Below are 19,971 nucleotides of genomic sequence, written 5' to 3' on the forward strand. Positions count from 1 at the left end.
AAATTTGTTGCACCTTTTCACCTATTTTTGCCACTTCTCACCAATTTAAGCAGCTCTTTTTGCAGTTAAATTCCTCTTACTTCCCATATGTCCACTTTTTTTCTGATTTTTTACCATTTTCTTCACTTTTCACTCATTTTTTGCCACGGTTTTGCCACTTTTGGACAATTTTTACCAACTGTAACTCATTGTTTTTGCCACTTTTTCTCCCCATTTTTGCCACTTTTCCCTCAGTGTTTGCCCCTTTTTGTCTTTTTTGCCATTTCTCGCCCATTTAAGCTGCCTTTTGCAATTAAATGCCATTTTTTGCCCATTTTCCCACCTTTTTTGTTTGCTGCTTTTTGACCACTTTTGCCACCTTTAACTTATTTTAATTGCCACTTTTCACCCCTTAGATTGTAAAAATGTATTTGGCTCTTTGGTTGAGCAGGGTTAACACTGATTTAGACATTTCAGAGCAGATCTTCTACACATAATTCCTCAGAGTGAACTGTTCTGTCCTAAAATCCGGGTTCAATGAGTCAGAAATGCACAGAAGGCTGTTTCTGTGCCGCTGCGGTCAGACAGGATCTTCATATCAGAGGCTGAAGCTGCTGACTCACTGATACCTGATCTTTAATGAGGAGCCATTATCTGCCTGATAGATTTTCAAACCTGTCATCATCTGCCTCATTCATGTACGCTGGAACTTTCTGACTGAGTAATTTAGTCATTAAATGACATAATGTACAAATGATGTCTCATTTATGATTGGTCATTCTGTGGTCTTGTGTTTTATGGCAGTGCTTCTTTTTTCCATTTCACCCTCTTTTTCCTCTCAGTAATTGTAGTGATGGAGCCGTGCACGCAGCTCAGAGTTTGAGAAGAATTTGTTGTCATGTGACCTCTAATCAGGCTTGATATTCAGTAAAGCGCTTGGTTTTTGTCTAACAGGCCTGGAGCATCCGTAGAAAAGACTCCTCTTTCATGAACTGGTTCTCTTGTTTTGTAGGAAACCTGACCAAGCACATGAAGTCCAAGGCTCATATGAAGAAGTGTCTGGAGTTAGGAGTCTCCATGTCGTCTGTGGAGGACAACGAGGCAGATGAAGGAGGTAGGATGCCGCTTTAAAAACACTTGCACTGAGGTGACATCCTGCCGTCCCGTGGAGTCCTGCAGCCTGCAGCAGTTCCACGGTGACAGTTACAGTAATAGAAAACAGAAGCCATCAGGACTGACTCATGTCAACCCACCACAGAAACATCCTCTCACCGTCTCTCTTTATCATATCATGAAGTGACCAAAGAGCGTTTTTATCCTGGGGTTTGGTTCTTCAAGTGTTGGTTCACAGCCGCCGAAGTCTCTGATTTTAAAACAGGATTCAGAGCTGAGATTGTCTCTGGAGATCTGCAGAACCAATGATTAGGGCTCAGATAGATAAACGGATATCTAAACAAGCTTTCTGAATAGATTTGGGGTATAATAAATCACTGCACTGGTGGACTCTAAGGTGGGGGTCAATCACCTTCTCTGGTGCCCAAATCTTTGAAAAAAAAAATCTAATAGAAGCCATGAAAGTGGCCTTCTGGGTGACTATAAGACACACATAAAGAGAGTCCACTAAGTGGACCAATATTGATAAAGTTCCCTCTTTAGGGTCCTCTGAGTGGCTGAAATTTGCCCAAACACCCTCTTCAGTGCCCTTAAGTCATTGTTTCACAACCTGAGGTCCATGACCCCCTTGTAGTGAGCCAAAGATCACAGGGGGCCACGAGGCTTGGCACGTGGATGTGTTTTTTATGGGTTTGTCAATGAAAACAGTCAAAATATATGTTGATTTTTTTTTTTTTTTACAGTAATCTTCACTTTCTGGCTTTTCTAAAGTTGGGGGGGGGGATGTCTAGGGAAAAAATGGACCAGTACCACTCTAAGGCAGTGGTAGGGTTAGGGTTAGGGTTACCCTACCCTAGCCCTAGCCCTACAAGTGCAATCAACTCAGTTTTGTTGCTAATCTTTGACCCATCCAAGACTCCCATCAGCACCAAAGTCCCTTCTTTCTACTATTTATTATATGGAAATTAATTCACTTTTTGTGTTTTTGTAGTAAAAAATAAAATATTTTAAATAATCAAACTGGCATTTAAAGGGTTAAAATCTTGAAAACGATTGAATGTTTGGTAGTTTGGAGCAGGTCTGAAGTTGTTAAAGAGATTTATGAAAAAAAGTGAAAAAAATATTGTTGCATGCTGATTTAATAGCAGTTTTTTGTACGTGTTCATTTTTGCCTTGAAGGTGTCCAGAGGGTAGAAAATTCACTGAGAGAGTCTGAATGACATTTAAGAGTAAAACATGCTGGATTTCAAAAATTTAACTAGAAAGAAAAGTTCCTGTAAAAATTCATGGCACAAGCTGTAAAACTGACAAACTGATCACAAATTTAAAAAAACAACAAAGTTGAGAAAAACGGCCTTAACAAGGGTTAAACAGGTTTGCCTTAGACTAACGGAGCCCTGAGGATGGAGACCGGTCCTCAGAGAGGTGTCAGTGGATATTTTCCTCCAGCAGGTGTTTAAACCGGTCTAGGATGAAGGTGTCTGAGTGGATTCACTAAACTGTTGGCGCCTGACCGGTAGCTGCTGGAATTTTCCATCCTCTGTAGATCACCAGATGAATTGACTTGAGTTTATTCTGTGGGAGTGTGTGTGTGTGTGTGTGTGTGTGTGGGTGGGTGTGTTGGCTCTGTGTTTAATTGTGACACACTCTCACACATAGAGGTTTTTTGGCAGAGAGAGAAACAGAAAGTCAGTCGGTGAGAGGACCAGACATAAACATGTGGTTTATGAAAACGGCTTGTATATAAGAGCCTAACTGGAAAAGTAGTCCGCTGTTAGTGGATCTGGTTTCCGCTCACTAATTTATGAACTCCAAACGGCTCCTGCTCCTCCAGAGGAAGACCAGGAGGACTGAATAAAACCTGGAGAGGAAAATAAATATGATGTGAATATTTTTAGAGTCTGATTCTGGTCTGGACCAGTGTCCCTCTAAAAATAACGGAGTCTTCATTAGAAACAGACTCCTCCTGACTCTGACTCCTCTGACTCCATCTTTGAGAGGACCAGAGGACGGCTGGTCGTCTCCCAGCAGGATCTTTGCAGCTCGTCTTAAATAAGCTTTGGCTGAGAGCAGAGGACCAGAATGTGTCAAATAACTGGGTTTTATTGAGTTTTATTGCTGTGAGCTGCTGGGAATGTGGTCTCACTGCTGTTTAGTTCACATCTAATCTCCTTCTGTTCCCACAATGAACACAAACTGTCTCCTCTCCACCACCATCCATCTGAGCCTTCCTCCTCCTCCTCCTCATCCTCTTCACTCTTTACTTTCCCTGATCTGTTCAGATTCTCTTTTCTCTCTCCATTGTCTGATTTCCTCCCCAGTCTTTACTTGTGTGTCTATACTTTCCTCTTTCTTCTGTCCTTCCTGCTCTTCTTCTCTCCTGTTTTCACTTCTTCACTCACGCTATACCTTTTCTTTATTTCCTGATCACTGCCCTATAGCCTTTAATATTTATTTACTTCTTTAGTACTGTATTCACTTATTTATTTATTTATTCATCTATTTATTTATTTATTTATTTAATAATTCATTATTTCATCTAGTTATTTATTAATTTTATCATTCATTTTTTCATTAATTTATTTTTCAAATTTTTTTTTAACGATTTATTTAATTACTTTATATATATATATATGTATATATATTCATTAATGGGTTTATTCATTTATTCATTCAATCATTTATTTATTTATTTTTTTTTTTGTTAAAATGTTTTACCTTTTTTTTTTTTTGGTAGGACAGCTGAAGAGAGACCAGGACCAACCAGTGTGATAATGACTGTAGCTTTAGCGTACAGGCTCCTGCTCTCCTGAACCAAAGCTGTGCCCACCCTTTCATTTTTAACACTTCTGACCATGAAACTGATCCACATCTGTTCACACTACAACACTCAGTCAAAACTCTCCACTTTTATGGATGGGCATCAGTAGTCCTTCTTCTCTCCACCTGTCTGTCCTCCTTCTCCAGGGTGGACCTCCCCCACCTGTACCATCGTCATCCTCACTGTTCCTCCTAATGACCTTTTCTCTCTCTCCTCCCCCCACAGACGTCGGAGACGACGCCCAGAGAACTTCTGAGAAACTGTCCCGGGCCTCCATGGCGGAGCATCAGTTCTCTGACGCCGATGACTCCGAGGGCGGGGAGGAAGATGGCGATGAGGTGGACGACGAAGAGGACGATGAGGACGACTACGATGGTGACTCCACCCCTAAGACTCGCTCTCGTTCCACCAGCCCACAGCCGTACGCCCTCCCCTCCATGTCCATCACAGCTGTGGCCTCCTCCCACTCTGCTCCTCACCCCTCCTCTGACCTCCTGGGTAACACCAACAGACCTCCTCTGTTCGGGTACTTCACCACCGTGCCCAGCATTCAGATCACGCCGCAGGCTCCGCCCACCGACCCAGCTGGCAGGGAGTATCAGCGAAGCCTGCAGAGGGTGCTGGGGAGCAGGCTCCTTGTTCCTCACTCCTCCTCCTCCATGGATGAAGACCTCCCTGTTCTATCTCCAGATCTCTCCCCCTCCTCCCGCCTCTCCTCACCTGGACTCGACCTCTCTGGCTGCCCCTCCCCCATCTCCCCGTCGTCCTCCCCTTCACCTCACCGCTACCTCTCCCCATGCCGGGATCTCTCACCCCGAGCCGGACACCTCTCCCCCCGGCGAGACATCTCACCTCTGCGTCACATCTCCCCTAAGAGAGACCTGGGGGTGTCGGGAGGGTACAGGCGGGACCTGTCCCCCAGGAGGGGCCACCTGTCGCTGCTCTCCCCTCTCTCTCGGCCCACATCACCCGCAGGAAGAGACTACAAGAGAGACCTGTCACCCCGGGGCCGCCATAGGGGGATGATCCGGCCGCTTTCTCCCCGCAGAGGGCTCCATCAGCATCTCCACCACCAGGGGTGAGTCTGACCAACAACATCCACACTTACTGACGTTTTTACACTTTCAAGGCTTTAGTTTAGACCTTAGTTTAGGAGAAGCCCAGACCTTTCTGCCGCTCTTCCTTTACAGTCTTAGTTCTCTGGTGGATCCTGAGGACATTCTCAGTGGGTTCGAAAAAAAATCGAGCTAAAGGTTTAGGCATGTAGGGTGCTAAGGATTCATCAGGGGTCCACCCAGCACAGGACATTATTTTCCCATGGTGCGATACAAGGACATCCAGAGCCCCACTGGGCTGTGTAAACCCTTCTTCACATCAGATGGTGCCTTCAGGAAGCTGATTTGCCACATCTGTGCTTTACTGCAGCCTCAATTTTTGGTCCGAATTTGTTTAAAACCAGTGTTACTAAACCCTGCTCAACCACAGAGCCACGATCTAGGTGGTGAAAAGTGGCAAAAAATGACTTTAGTAGCATTAAAAGTAAATTAAAGGTGGCAAAAAATGGTCAAAAAGCAGCAAAAATGTGTGAAAAGGGGTAAAAATGGGGAGAAAAAGTGGACGAAAGGTCAGAAGACAGCAAAAAATGGATGAGAAGTGACCAAAAAATGAGGAATAGGTGGCAAAAATGGTCCAAATGTGGCAAAAACGTGGTTGAAAATGGGTGGAAAGTCACCAAAACGGGCAAAAAGCAGTCAAGAGTGGCAAAAATGGGCAAAAATGTAGGAAACAAGTGGTATTTAACAGAAAGGGTAATTTAAATGGTGAAAAAGGTGAAATGGGCAAAAATAGCAAAAATAAGTTGCAAAAATAAGTTGCAAAATTGGGCAAAAAATAGGAAACAAGTGGTATTTAATGACAATGGGCAGCTTAAATGTGTGAAAATGGTGAAAAGGTGCAAAAATGGGAAAATACTGGCAAAAAGAAGTGGAAAAAATCGGAAAACATTTAGGAAACAAGTGGTATTTAACGACAAAAGGTAGTTTTGATGGGCAAAATGTGGCAAAAATATTATTAAAATTGTTTAAAAAATGGATAAAAGTGGCAAAAATTGTAAAAAAAAAAAAAAAAAAAAAGTTGTTAAAAGAAGTGAGAAAAAATGGGAAAAAAATAGGAAACAAGTGGTATTTATAGACAAAATGTAGCTTATATGGGTGAAAAATGGCCCAAAAAAAAGGGAAAATGGAAAAAATTGGATAAAAGTGGCAAAAATTGGAAGAAAAAGCTGCAAAAAGATGTGGCAAAAAATTGGCAAAAATTCAGGTAACAAGGGGTATTTAATGACAATGGGCAGCTTAAATGTGTGAAAATGGTGAAAAGGTGCAAAAATGGGAAAATACTGGCAAAAAGAAGTGGCAAAAAGCGGAAAACATTTAGGAAACGTGGTATTTAACGACAAAAGGTAGTTTTAATGGGCGAAAAGTGGCAAAAATATTGTTAAAATGGTTTAAAAAATGGATAAAAGAGGCAAAAATTGTAAAAAAAAAAAAAAAAATAGAAGTTGTTAAAAGAAGTGGGAAAAAATGGGAAAAAACAGGAAACAAGTGGTATTTAATGTCGAAAGGTAGCTCTAATGGGTGAAAATGGCAAAAATTGTGAAAAAAGTCAAAAAAGTTTGCCCTTTGAGGTTTTCTGGGGGAATAAGATTTAAACTAAGACCTCAGAGAGCCACACGATGAGTCTCGGTGGTCTAAACCTTCTGTAAGTGTTTTGGTACTTCGTCATCTCTCACCTCTAATGCTGCATACAGAACCACACAGACCAGAGCAGCACACCTTTTAACCGCTTTTCTGCCTCATTGGTCGTTACCAAGCATTGAAAGAAAAGAGGAAGAATACTGTCAGTGTTCCCTTTACCTTTAGGTGCTGGTTCTTCTAAATACTTCAGTCAAGTTCAGAGAGCTCCACTACCGTATTACAGCTAGTAGATGTGCAAACATGGCTAACAGAGATGGCGCTATAACAGAAGCTGCACGCTGTGCACATCCTCATGCAGGAGGGTGGTTCAAACCTGGAGATTTTAAAAACCAGACTGTGGCTGAAATACTGGAGCATGGAAAAATAAAAAAAAAACCCACTTTGCATCAAGTTCCTACCGGGTCAAACCTAAATGTGATATATCTTTGTGTCTTCCAGTCCTCATGGTGGATCACGGGGCCTCAGGCCGGCTCACCAGGCAGAGCTGGACCCTCTGGGCCGTCACCGAAGCAGCACGGACATGGAGACGGTAAGTAGAGACCTGTGGAACAGGAAGTGAACCAGTTCTTCGTGTTCACTTTTCCATCTACGATGTAGGCGCTAGCATTGATCCAGTTTGTCTAATTCCGTATTTAAGGCTTCACCACAGTGGGACCTATCTCAGCCCAGAGACTGCATGTCTGAAATAAAGTACAGTTTTTTAGAACATGCTAACATCTGGGTATCTGTTCCGTCGGGGAGTTAAGCTCAAGTTTTGCTTGGCAGCTCTGAATCCGAGGTTCTCCAAACAGAGCCGTCACCACTGGAGTTTAAGTTTCAGGAGTTCTTTTATTCACATTTACATGTTTTTACTGATCCTAGGAGCAGAATTCACTGGAAAAGTTTGCCTGAACTCTGAGCAGAGTTTCTACTTTCTCTGTCAAACCTTTTAGTCTGTTAGAAATAAAACTCTAGGTTCATTTAGATTTATGAGAGTGGTGAAATATTTTAGTTATTTATCATTACTGTCATAAGTTTTAGAGAAAAGAGAGTCAGATTCAGCTTTAATATGCCTCCTTTAGCATCCAGATAAATTCAGGTCCCCCTGCAGGTCAAACCTGGTTCAATAAGAATGAGGACCTGGTTTTACTCTCGGTGTCTTTAAGTGAGGTTTACTGAAATCGCTGAAACTGAAGCAGACAGAAGAGAAGCAGAGGAGAAAGTGTGAGAGCTGAGGTAAGGAGAAGGAAGCGGTCTGGCAGAGCGGGAACATTCAGACAGGATGAGGGAATAGAGAGAGAGGGATGATTGAAGATGGAGCTGCTGGGTTGTTGGTAATGGGATGTTGGCCGGCGCTGCGGTGGTTAATAACACGGCTGTTTTTCTTCTTAAGAGCTCCACTTCTAACTCTGGCTTCTGCTGCTGCTGCTCTGAAACGTGACGCTGAAAACTCGTTCTGCTTTGATGAAACTTTATAGAAGAATTCGGTTTAACTGTTGTTCAGGATGAGGCAAGGCCGCCGTGTTCTGTTTGTGTTCTTTAATCAAAGTCTGGTTGATTTTTATTATGATATCTGCTCCTCCATCATGAAGCCTGAAACGCTGGCTATTGTTCCTACTATGTGTGTTTGTGCTGTGGGTTTGTGCTGGGACTAATGATGGAAAGCTCAGATTAGAACACAAACACTCAGGTTTCTTCACAGCTGTGTCCTGATTATCTACTCCACACAAACCCTTCTCATAATGTTACACCGAACGACTGAAAATCTGCTGAATAAGCACATTTAATACCAGTATAAACATAGGACCAGACCAGTGGGTTTAAAATGCACTACTGCCTATGGATCAGCTCTTCATGCTGAATACAGACCAGACCACTTTTCAACCGCTTTTCTCCCTACATGAAAATAAAACAGGGAGTATGCATCTGGTAGAAAAACTTTACTGAGTTGGTTTGACTGGAATCTTTGCTGAATAAGGACGACAGAGCTGAGAGTCTAGCCCTACAGTCTGAGAGCTTAGCTAGAACAGACTCCCATTTGAGCTACCTTTTGCCATTAAATACCACTCCTTGCCATGTTTTCTGCAAATTTTTGCTACCTTTATCCAATTTTTTCCCACTTTTCACCCTTTTTTTGCTACCCTTGCCATTAAATACCACTCTTTTTTCCTATTTTTTTTGCCCATTTTTGCCACTTCTTTTCCTACTTTTTTTGCCCATTTTTGCCCTTTTCACCATTTTCTGCCAATTTAAGCTACCTTTTGCCATTAGATACCACTTGTTTCCTAATTTTTGCCCATGTATGCCACTTCCTTTTGCCACTTTTATCCCATTTTGCCATTTTTCACATTTTTTTGCCCATTTAAGCCACCTTTTTCCATTGTATTCCACTTGTTTCCTTTTTCTTGCCCATTTTTGCCACTTTTATCCAATTTTTTCCCATTTGTACCATTTTTTTGCTACCCTTGCCATGAAATACCACTTTTTTTCCTCTTTTTTTGCCAATTTTTGCCACTTCTTTTCCCACTGTTTTTCGATATTTGCCCCTTTTCACCACTTTTTGCCCATTTAAGGTGCCTTTTGCCATTAAATACCACTTGCTTCCTGTTTTTTGCCCATTTTTGCTACTCTTGACTGCTTTTTCCCAGTTTTAGTGATTTTTCACCCATCTTTTACCACGTTTTTGCCAGGGTTGGACCATTATTGCCATCTGTAAGTCATTATTTTGTCAGTCCCCCATTTTAGCTATTTTCTGACCCTTCTTCTACTTTTCTCCCCATTTTCACCCCTTTTCAAACATTTCTGCTGCTTTTTGACCATTTCTGCCACCTTTAATTTACTTTCTAATGCTACTTAAGCCATTTTTGCCACATTTCACCACCTAGATTGTGGCTCTTGCAAAGATATTCTTCAGCACTTTGGCCCTTTGTTTGAGTAACACTGGTTTAGAGTTGGAAGGTGGAAAACATCAACTAGAGCAGCAGTAGTTCTAGCCCCGTATCTAGGAAAGGCTGACCCTTCTAGGACCCACTCAGAAAAACGTAGCTTCAGTTTTAATTGCTGTCATTGACAAAATCCCATTGGATTTATCATTAGTTTTATTTTTGTTTTGTTTACACTGTCTGTGTTCACCTTCAGATTAGTTTAAGTTAGTTTTTACTGCAGGTTTATTACTTTATTTTAGTTTTTATTCTGCAAAAATGCATGTTAGTTTAGTTTTAATTCATTTTAGTGTTAGTAAATGTCAGGTTTGAGTGAATATCATACATTTTTAAAACAATATTCTAACAGGCTCCTTCTGCATTGATCATTTATTTATTTAAAGATGATGTTTGAATAAACCTGCAGACATAAAACTACTGTTATGTGAAGTTTAACCAATCAGATCAGGCCGTTTCACTCCCCAGACTCTGGTGTAGGTTCCAGTCTGCACTAAAGACTCAAACTGAGGATATTCTGTCTCTTATTTTATTTTAGTTAGTTTTATCACCACACTAGAATTTTAGTTTGTTTTGGGGTTTTTTGGCAAAATTTAGTTTTAATTTATTTTTAGTTAACTACAATGATTTTTGAATTTCAGTTTGAGTTTTTTTTATTTAGTTTTAGTGAACTATAATAAATGTGTTCTTGACAACAGCTCTATTTATAACCTCTCCATTATTACAGGTGTAGTAGGGCCACTCTACGAACAATAATCATAAAGAGCAGCTGTTTATTTTAGAGAAAAAGGTGAATTTTTACACTTATTGTCAGGTTTTAAAAACCATTTATTAATGAGGAAAAAAAGTCATAAATGCACATGAACCGAAACGTAGATTTTTTGAGATTAAGAAGTCGAAAACCAAAAAAACAGTTTTCAGTCTGTTTTCTCCTAAATATCTGATAATACACTGTTTTAAATTTATGATTTTTTTAAAGTGGAATTTTTGAGTTTCTCATGTCAAAATTTAAGATGTTTTCTAACTTTATTATCTTAAAAATTTCATGTTTTCCCAATAAAATTTAGATGATTTTTAGTCATCAATAATTGTTTTCTTTCTATTTTTAACTTTAGGTTGGCTTTACTATGCTGTCACACATTTTGTTTCTAATCATGATTTTTAAAATATATTAGTGCTGTCAAACGATTAAAATTTTTAATCAGATTAATCACAGGGGTTTGTTGTGGATTAATTTTATTTAATCATGATTAAATATCATTCATTTTTAATCTTTATTAATCGCGTTTCATTTTGCATAAGCAAACAGACTCAAGAAAGAAAGGAATATATATCCCAGGGCTATTCAATTACAAATTCACATTAATGTGGTATTTTAAGCTGGAAGTGCTTCGGTGAAAAGAAAACTCCTTCCTGCAGAATGTGCAGAATCCTTGATGTCGGTCGACTGGTCTGTGGTGTTTCTCTCGTACTCAAATTTCCCATCAAGAGGGCCGACGTGCTGTTTAGCGTCTTCCATATCGAGTTGGTTGGTCACTACTGGATTAATGGCCCATTTGCGTGGCGGCATGCTTGACAGTTACCCTACTTGGACAAACTCGCTGAAATGCGTCTCCAGAGACGTTTCAGGGATTTTGAGTCATTCTGCGCTGTAGATGGGTTAACTGGGTTAAACGTTTTAATCAGATTAATCACGATGATGGATTAATCCACACTAACACGTTAATTTTGACAGCCCTCAAATATATATATATACATCTAATTTTGACTCTGTCAGAGCAGACGGGGTCCCACACCCCCCTTGAGATCTTTGTCGCCCCCACATAGGGATGCTGGGACCCCAGGTTGGGAACCAGGGAACTGGAGGACCAAACCTGACATCTGTTCTTTCTTGTGTTTGCAGGAACATCGTCCAGGCTCACCGTCGTCAGGGGACCGGGGCAGTAGCCGTGGTAACCAGTCCAGCCCACCTCACCAAGTGCTGTTCAGTCACCTTCCTCTCCATTCTCAGCTCCAGGTACCCAGATTCTCAGCGGCTTTTATAACGTGTCTGTCGACTAGCTTTTCTCCATGAAGATCAGACTAAGACAGCTAAAACCAGATATTTGATGATAAAAAGTCACTTTCGTTTTCATCATGGAGACTAAAATGATAGACGTTGAGACTCCCTGATACGTCGCTACTGTGGGTTTAATCTGTCTACACTGGGGGGGTTGACAGGATCTCACAAGAGCAGAAATGTCACAAGATTTCTCGTCGAGGGGAAAACTGTCCCAAGATCATTATTGTACACAGACGCCAGGAGCTGACAGAAATCATGACAGAAAACAAACAGCAAACGAGACAAACATGCCTTTCCTTGCAGAAAAAGCACCGGGATGCTGATGTAGTGGAAAAACCCTGCTGAAAACAGCTGTAAAAGTATAATGATGGCCAAAAATGGTTAACTTTGACAGTTCCATGATATCAATGATGTGAATCATCCCTAAACAGCTGAAGGGTGTGTCTGCATTTTAAAGTAAGAATGAAGTCTGTAAGCTAAAGTTATAAGCCTTAGACCAGTGGTTTTCAAACTTTTTTTGACCAAGGCACACCATATTTAAATCCATACAAAATAGACTTTTGAAATAATGTGACAGTCAAAATGGTCCATTAAGGAGAGATAAAGGAACAGCTTTCTGGGGCCCAGCCAACTGGGGGATCATGGAGACGGCAAAAGTGGGTTAAAAGTGACAAAAACGTCTTTAAAATTTCAAAATAGTGGCAAAAATGTGTTACAAGTGGCCTTAAGGAATTAAATGATGTTAAAATCAGAATCAGATTTATTGCCAAGCAGGTTTTTTACACTTACAAAGAATTTGCTCTGATGTTCTTTGGTGCAAAATACGCTTACATGGTAGATAAAAATAGGAGAAAAATAGATAAATAGATTAAAGATAAAAAATAATAATTAAACTAAGGTAAGGTGCATGCATTAATAATTAGAATAAAATCAAATAAAATCATTTATACACAGTTATTTACATACTCATAAAATAAGATATATATATTTATATATAATTTTTATATAATTTATATAAAAGGTGGTAAAATGGGTTTAAAGTGATCAAAAAGCAAAATTGGGCAAAAAAGTTGTCAAACAGGCAAAAGTGTGCAAAAATTGTCAAAAAGGTGGCAAAAATGGGTTGAAAGTGTCAAAAAGGTTGCAAAATAAATCACAATTGGCAAAAAAATGGCCCCAAAAAAAGGGTTTAAGTTGCTAAAAGGTGGTAAAAAGGGTTAAAAGTGATGAGAAAATGGCAAAAAATGGCCAAACCACAGTTTAAAGTTGGGCAAAAATAGAGCAAAAATGGAGCGAAAATGGTTTAAATGTGCCAAAGAGTTCCTAAAAAGTGGCAAAAATGCTTAAAAATAAATAAATAAATAAAATATAATAAAATATCAGCAAACTGGTTTAAGTTGTCAAAAGAAGTAGCAAAAATGGGTAGAAAAACTGGTTAACTTGGATAAAAATAGCATGAATTTTTAATTTCAACCCAATAATAGCTTGCCAAATGAGGTACCTGTTAGCCAGGATGCTAGCACCAATGCTACTGATCCAACACACACACACTGATTTACCAGTAAATCCCAACTGGTTAGGTCCCATTCTCTGGGGGTTTTCAGGGATCCAGATCTGTGGGCAGGCCTGGTTACTGTACTCGCCATAAAGTTGTAGTAATAACGTATGGGACAGGTTCCCACGGCACACCTAGACCTGCCTTAAGGCACACTAGTGAGCCCTGGCACACCATCTGAGAACCACTGGCTTAGACGCTGGAGGAATTCAAGAGGATTTAAAGAGATTTACCATTAGAAGTAATGTTAAAAAGATTTAAGAAAAAGCACAAAAGTTAAAAGAATATAAATAGAAAATAAAATTAATGATGCAAGATAACTATTTTTTTGAACCAATAACCGATAATTTCCTACTCCTGATGACCATAACGATAGTAACCGATATTTTTTTTTTCAATTGTTGATTCAACGAAAGACGTTTATTTGATGTGTTTATGCACATCTGGGGGTAAGAAGGGGTTAGTATGTAGTGAGCAATGATACTTATAACTAATTTTAACTAATGTCACTCGTGTTTTTCAAAAAACAAAGAACTATCCTGACTTTATAACTGTTATTATAGTTCACTTTTTTAGTTAAACATTTGTGAACCAAGTACAGCATACACAAACTGACAGACGGTTTTCCCCCAGAAAACCAATGATAACAGGCTGTTACGCTGAACAACTGGAGGTATTTAGGGGTCTGTTTTTTTTTTTTGCTTAAGCCAGAATTAAAGCGAGCTGATGTTTTACATAAAGATTAAAAATATGCACTGACATAAGTCATATCAGAGAGAGGTTAAGAGTGTAAAGTCCACCGTGGTCTGTGGCTAAACTTCTGTTCCTAACGTGGATCAGACTGAATGAAACCACATCAAACAGAGCAGGCAGGTACACGTCTGTGAAAGTAGCGCTGGATCAGGAGACTGTCAGACTGATTTTGATGTAACGTTGCGCATTTTGGCTCTGGCAAACTTTCTGCAGTTTTCAATGCCTGCTAATGCCCACGGCTGAGGCTAGTGGCTGCTGCCACTTCGTTTTAACATCGTTAGGATGATGACTCTAAAGTGACTTAAAAGATCCGTCGAGGACTTCTTTCTACTCTTTGTGACCTTTGCAGAGCAAATTCTACACACACGGTCGCGTTATCCTCCCTGTAAATACTGAATAACGCCATCGTGTTGTTAGCATTTTAGCACAGGGGCTGCTACTTTCTCTTCTTCTTTGGTGCTTTAATAGCAGGTCATGTACTGCGGCGCCACCTGCTGTTTTGGAATATGTAGTCTCTTGAGAAAGAAAACAAATGCCAGCACTGCCGTGCTGACAAAAATATATATGTTATCGGGGCTCGTTGTAATGATATCGGACCAATAAGAATGACATAATAATTTCCTGTTATCGGCCCGATAACTATCGGCCAATAGTTATCGTGCACCCCTAAATAAAATGATTGAAGATAGCTGAAACAAGCAGAAAAAGCTGAAGGGGTTAATAGTGGAAGAGTTAAAATAACATTAGAATAGCCAAAGTTAGAAATAGTTGAAGGTGCATTTTGTGGAATGTTCCCATCTGATTAACATTGTTGAACCTCCTGAAACCTGCACTTTTGTTTGGAATGCATTTTTAGTGTCCCCCATGGATTTGGAATAAGAATCACACAAAACAAATTTTCTTTACTTTTGGGAAGCCATTTTCACAAAGACTCTGATTTTAACCTCCCAATACCCTGCATGCACATATGAGGACATTACATTTGGGCTTTCCCACGACATCGTAGTCATTTCTATTGTTAGAATTTTTGAGATAGTTATCCAGAATGTCTGTTTAATTCTAAATTATTTGCTTGAAATTTTGGGATGATTTGTTGTTGGAATAATTTCAGGAATTCACTACTATAGTGGATATGGTTGAGTCTGATTGATAATTTGAGGAATTCTACATTTTATTTATTTATTTATTTATTTATTGCGTTTTCATGGGAATTTGGGAAATTATTTCTTCAGTAAGTTTTTGGGGAATTAGATTGACTTTTTTAACTTATTTATTTATTTATTATTTTATTTAATTTTATTTTATTTTTTTTTTTTTTTTACTGTTCAGGTTTTATGATAGCACTGAAATATTTGAAGACATTTTGGAGTACATTTAGGGGAGGCTTTAAAAATATGTTTAAGAATTTTCATTTCAGGGAATTTGTTGGGATTTTGAAAGACAAGGCAGATGCTCTAACTTACCAGGACCTAATAAGTGAAACTAAAAATGCTTTTCAAACAAATGCTCGGGTCTCAGAAGGTTAAAATATAAAATTTTGTGTTGTTATTTTTTCTGATCATGGGCCACGGGAACTTATGAAGGTCAGGTAAGGCAACTAAAGTTCTTGAGGTTTTGGAAACATCCCCTTAAATTACTAGATTTCCAAAACATAAAAATCCCCCCCATATTCCCCCAAATTTTCAAGACATAACCAAAATATCTGTAAAAAAAAAAAAAACCTCTTAAAAAGCCAATTAAAACCCCAGATTTACCAGAATTTGCTCAAATGTTTAAGACCTTTTTTTTTTTTTTTTTGGCAAAGAAAAAATTCCATGAAAATCCACAAAATTTCAAGGCAAGTTTCACCTAAGTTCCTCAAGAATTTACAAAAATATTCCATGAAAAACTTCCAAAATAATTCTCTAAAATCTTCACAAAAATCTAATAATAATAATAATAATAATAATATTATTATTATTATTATCTAGGAAAATGTCATCAGATATTTCATCTCCCAAAATACTCAAAAATAAATCAAATGCTCCAAAATTAAAGAAACACATCCCCCAAATTTAGACAAAATTTCTGAAAATTTTAAAATAAAAATTCCTCATTATTCAAAGCAAATTCTATAGACTTCATTGGAAATTCTGGAGAATTGTCCCAAAAATTCTAACAGCAACATTCATTGATATCTTTACAGAAAGCCAAACTGTAATGTCTTTATATGGGCATCAGGGTCTCAAGAGGTTAAATAAAGTTAACTAAATCTAAAGTTTGAAAAGTTAGGAACTTGAAAAGTCATAGTAACTGAACCTGAAAGAAGCTGGAATGAACAAAGTTTGAACAGTGTCAGTACGATAAAATATGAAGGAGCAGTTAGTCTGCACGGAAGAATAAAAATGGCCAACGCTAAGAACAATGAAGAACCTTTGTTTATTTCATCTTCCTGTCAGATGAGACTCAGTCCAAAACTGTGTTTTCAGGTGCGATCTCCATTTCCCATGATTCCCATTGGAGGGATCCAGATGGTACACTCCGTCCCCACAGCAGTCAACACACCTCTGGGCCAGCAGGGGGCGCAGCAGAGCACATCCCGTCTGCTGCTGCAGAAGAGCACGTCAGAGGAGTCGTGCACCGGCGACGCCGCCTCGGCTCATTTCACCTCCTTCGCTGAGAGGGGGGCTCGAGGAGGAGGGGGAGGCGAGAGGCTGGGGGAGTCGGCCTCGCCTCACCCCTCACCGCTGGAGAGGGAGGGGAGGCATGAGCAGGAGGAGAGCATCCACACCTGCACCAAGGCCATCGCCTCGCTCTGCATCGACGCAGAGGAGCTCGCCGAGAGAGGTGGAGGAGGAGGAGGAGGAGGAGGAGTGAGAGGGGAAAACACTCCTTTGGCACTGTCCCCTGACCCCCAGCTCCAGCAGCGCTCTCCGTCTCCTCACCCGTCTCCTCACCCGTCTCCTCACCCTTCACCGTCACCCGCCATTCAGCACTTTAGCAGCCTGGAGCTCAGGCCTCCTCTCCACCCATCGGTCCCCACCTCCCCTTCCCCCTCCTCCTCTTCCTCCTCCTCTCCTCGCCCTCCAAGCCCCAACCCTGGATCCGAAAGCCTCCTGCCTGCATCGTCGTCCAAACCTCTGAAGCTGGAGCGGGAGGCGGAAAGCACAAAGAGGAGCAAAGACGTGTCGTAGGGCTGCAGAGGGAGGCGGCGTCTTCAGTAGATTTGGGATAAAAGGAAGGGATGACGTGCAACAGAGAGAGAAATATGACTTGCACACTTTACACACATAATCTTCTACTTCATTTTATACACTCTCTCTCTCTCATGCATTCAAAGACTCCAGTGGACTTCTGCAGTTGTGTGTCCTACAGCATGCCTGTTGTAAGCAGGGCAACGTTTCTTATTTAAAGACTTTTAAAGAGGATCTGTGTACAGTTTTACATGAACTCAACACCAACACATGAGCCCGACCAAAACCTGCTAAAAAACAAAAAAAGAAACCAAACAGACTCTGGTTTAAGCGGTACGTCAACAACGGATCTAAAAAGTCAAAAATCAGACAGCTATGTGTGTGCCTTTTCTTTAGTCTTTGGTTGATTTTTGCTTATATTCTTATAAGCAAACTACACAGGAAGGTAAATGTAAATACATACTCTCAGCTTTGTAATAATGCTACTCTCCACCTCCCCCCTTTTTCCTCCCCCAGACTTCCTGTGTTCCTTTTCTCGTTTTGTTATGGACACCTTAAACGACTCAAGAAGCGATGTGAAGTTATGGATATGACTATTATTACGTACGGTTGCACTAAAACATATTTTTATATGAGTGAAATTTTAAAAAATGGCTTTTTGTGTACAGCAGCGATTCTATAATACTATTTATTATTGTTACCATGTTTCATAAAATTGTACATTTTTTCTTAAATGTTGTGGATGCCTTTTTCTATGTATGTAAAGCATGGGTTTTTTGCTATCGCTGACATTAGGGCGAGGATATGTACACTGTAATATGGCTTTATATATGTTAGACTTATTTATATACGTCTAAGTGACGTATATACACATAGAAGTAAGATTTAACCATAATATTTACCCAGCATATGAATACATACAGTATAAGATCTATCAACCTGTCTATCGATCTATCTACCTATCGATCTACCTATCTATCAATCTATCTACCTATCGATCTACCTATCTATCGATCTATCTACCTATCTGTCGATCTATCGCTCTATCTACCTGTCTATCTATCCATCTATCTATCTATCCATCTATCTATCTATCTATCTATCTATCTATCTATCTGCACTAACATTTAGAATGACATTCACATTAAGGTTATGCTTCTTTGCTTGTACATTTTCTCTGCTAATCTTCGCCTCTCCCTGCTCGTGATTTCTCTCGCCTTTTTTTTTTTTTACTCACTTTTCGTGGTTAAATTTTTGTCCCGATTTTTACGAGACTCGCTCTCAGCATTAACTGAATGAACATGCCTTTATTGCACCGTGGCATTACGCTTCGATCGTTGGTTTTAACCCCTCGCCCGTCCTCCATAGCCACCTCCGTTTGACAAACATCACTCGTTACGCCGACGACTAACTGCTTTACTCAAACTGATCCAGTTTCAGAGATCCTCGCGGGGAAAACATTCCAGTCCATGTAAATAGTCGTTCAACTCCCCTAAACTCACACGTTAAGTACATGTTCTTGGCATTGATGCACACTGTTGCCATGGCAACCAACCCATCAAACTCTCATTTAAAGGCTTTATTTCTCTGGACTCGTACACACCAAACTCTGATGAATGCACCTTATACTTCTCCAGACCTCTGCTACCACGGCCCCAGGTCTCTGGTCAGTTTTTTTGCAGCAAACTTTGATTGAACTCGTTAAGGAGAACTGTTCTGCGCTCTTAACCCCAGAATTGTAATAACCCCTTCAGCAGTTGTGACATTGAGGCTTTCTGCAATGCTTTCTGAACCCTGCTGCCATCCCTCCTCCTCCTCCTCCTCCTCTCCTGGGTATCTTTTGTGTAGCTAAGCAATATTTAGCCAAAACTCTGCTCACCAGCAGGGAATGTATTTGTTGCAAGGCAACAACAATCGTATTTTAAATCCTCAAATCAGGAGCAGAAGGGAGCAGTTTGGGGTTGGGGGTTTTCTCTGTGGGACGGTTTTGGGTGGAGTCGGGCAGGCTGCAATGTGAGTGTGTACAGTATCTCTGTCTGTATCAGTGTGTATTTGACCAGTATATCCTCTTCTTACCACCTTTTTCTATTTGGAACCTCCCTGTTATGTACACTTATCATGACAACGATGATGTCGAAAAATCTCTTTCTCTCTTTCAAAGATATCAAAGCACAAAGTCATTGTTTAGAGATGACAACAAGACAAAAAAGGACAAAAAAAAAAGTCAACGTGCATATAAAAAGGGTAACGTTTGTGATGGTGTTCTGTGGAATTAATACAAATATCATGTATGAACCCGGCTGCAACGAGGAGTCGCAGTAAAAGTGGAATAAAGGATTGTCGTTTTCAAATAAATATGAATAGAATCAACGGTTTGTCTCTGCGCCTTTTTGACTGGATGTTAGCAGGTTTCACTGAGTCACACATTCACCAGGGTTAGACCAAGGTATATTTGATTATTTGATAAGTATTAGTTTGGAGGGAAAGTTCTGTTTAAGTTTAGTTGTTTAAGTTTAAATTTCATTTATTATGTCAAATACACTTTTTCAGGCTTTTTTTTTTTAAATGATGTGCTCCTCACCTGTCCACAATCCCCCCAGAATCAGAAAATGTGTGCTGAAAGAAGCCATTCTCAGATTTTCCCCTCATGATGTCATGTGAGGGTTTAGCCCCGCCCCCAGGTTTCGTTGGCCCTCCCCGCTTGGAGGAAAGTTCCACCCTCCTCTCCTGATCCTCCTCTCAGCTGAGAGGAGGATCAGGAGATCCACATCCAAGTCAAACCCATTTACTGAGAGGGGCGTGGTCAGGAGCGGAGTCAGACGGCTCGGGGGGGAATAGGGGGGA

At 40.1% G+C, this 19,971-nt stretch overlaps 1 protein-coding gene across 7 annotated transcripts in view; it reads left to right on the forward strand.

Annotated features, from left to right (window-relative positions):
- hivep2a (HIVEP zinc finger 2a) overlaps positions 1-19,487 on the forward strand; it is a 179,505-nt gene extending 160,018 nt beyond the window's left edge. For all 7 annotated transcript variants that reach the window (XM_041804718.1, XM_041804717.1, XM_041804715.1 and 4 more), the window contains 5 exons: positions 992-1,093; positions 4,139-4,991; positions 7,105-7,195; positions 11,488-11,601; positions 16,423-19,487. In XM_041804718.1, the coding sequence (XP_041660652.1) occupies positions 992-1,093; positions 4,139-4,991; positions 7,105-7,195; positions 11,488-11,601; positions 16,423-17,127 (1,865 nt within the window). In that variant the 3' untranslated portion in view covers positions 17,128-19,487. The remainder of the gene's footprint in view (positions 1-991; positions 1,094-4,138; positions 4,992-7,104; positions 7,196-11,487; positions 11,602-16,422) is intronic.
- Positions 19,488-19,971: the final 484 nt, after the last annotated feature.

This window comes from Cheilinus undulatus, linkage group 14 (genome assembly GCF_018320785.1).
Source record: "Cheilinus undulatus linkage group 14, ASM1832078v1, whole genome shotgun sequence".
Taxonomy (NCBI): domain Eukaryota; kingdom Metazoa; phylum Chordata; class Actinopteri; order Labriformes; family Labridae; genus Cheilinus; species Cheilinus undulatus.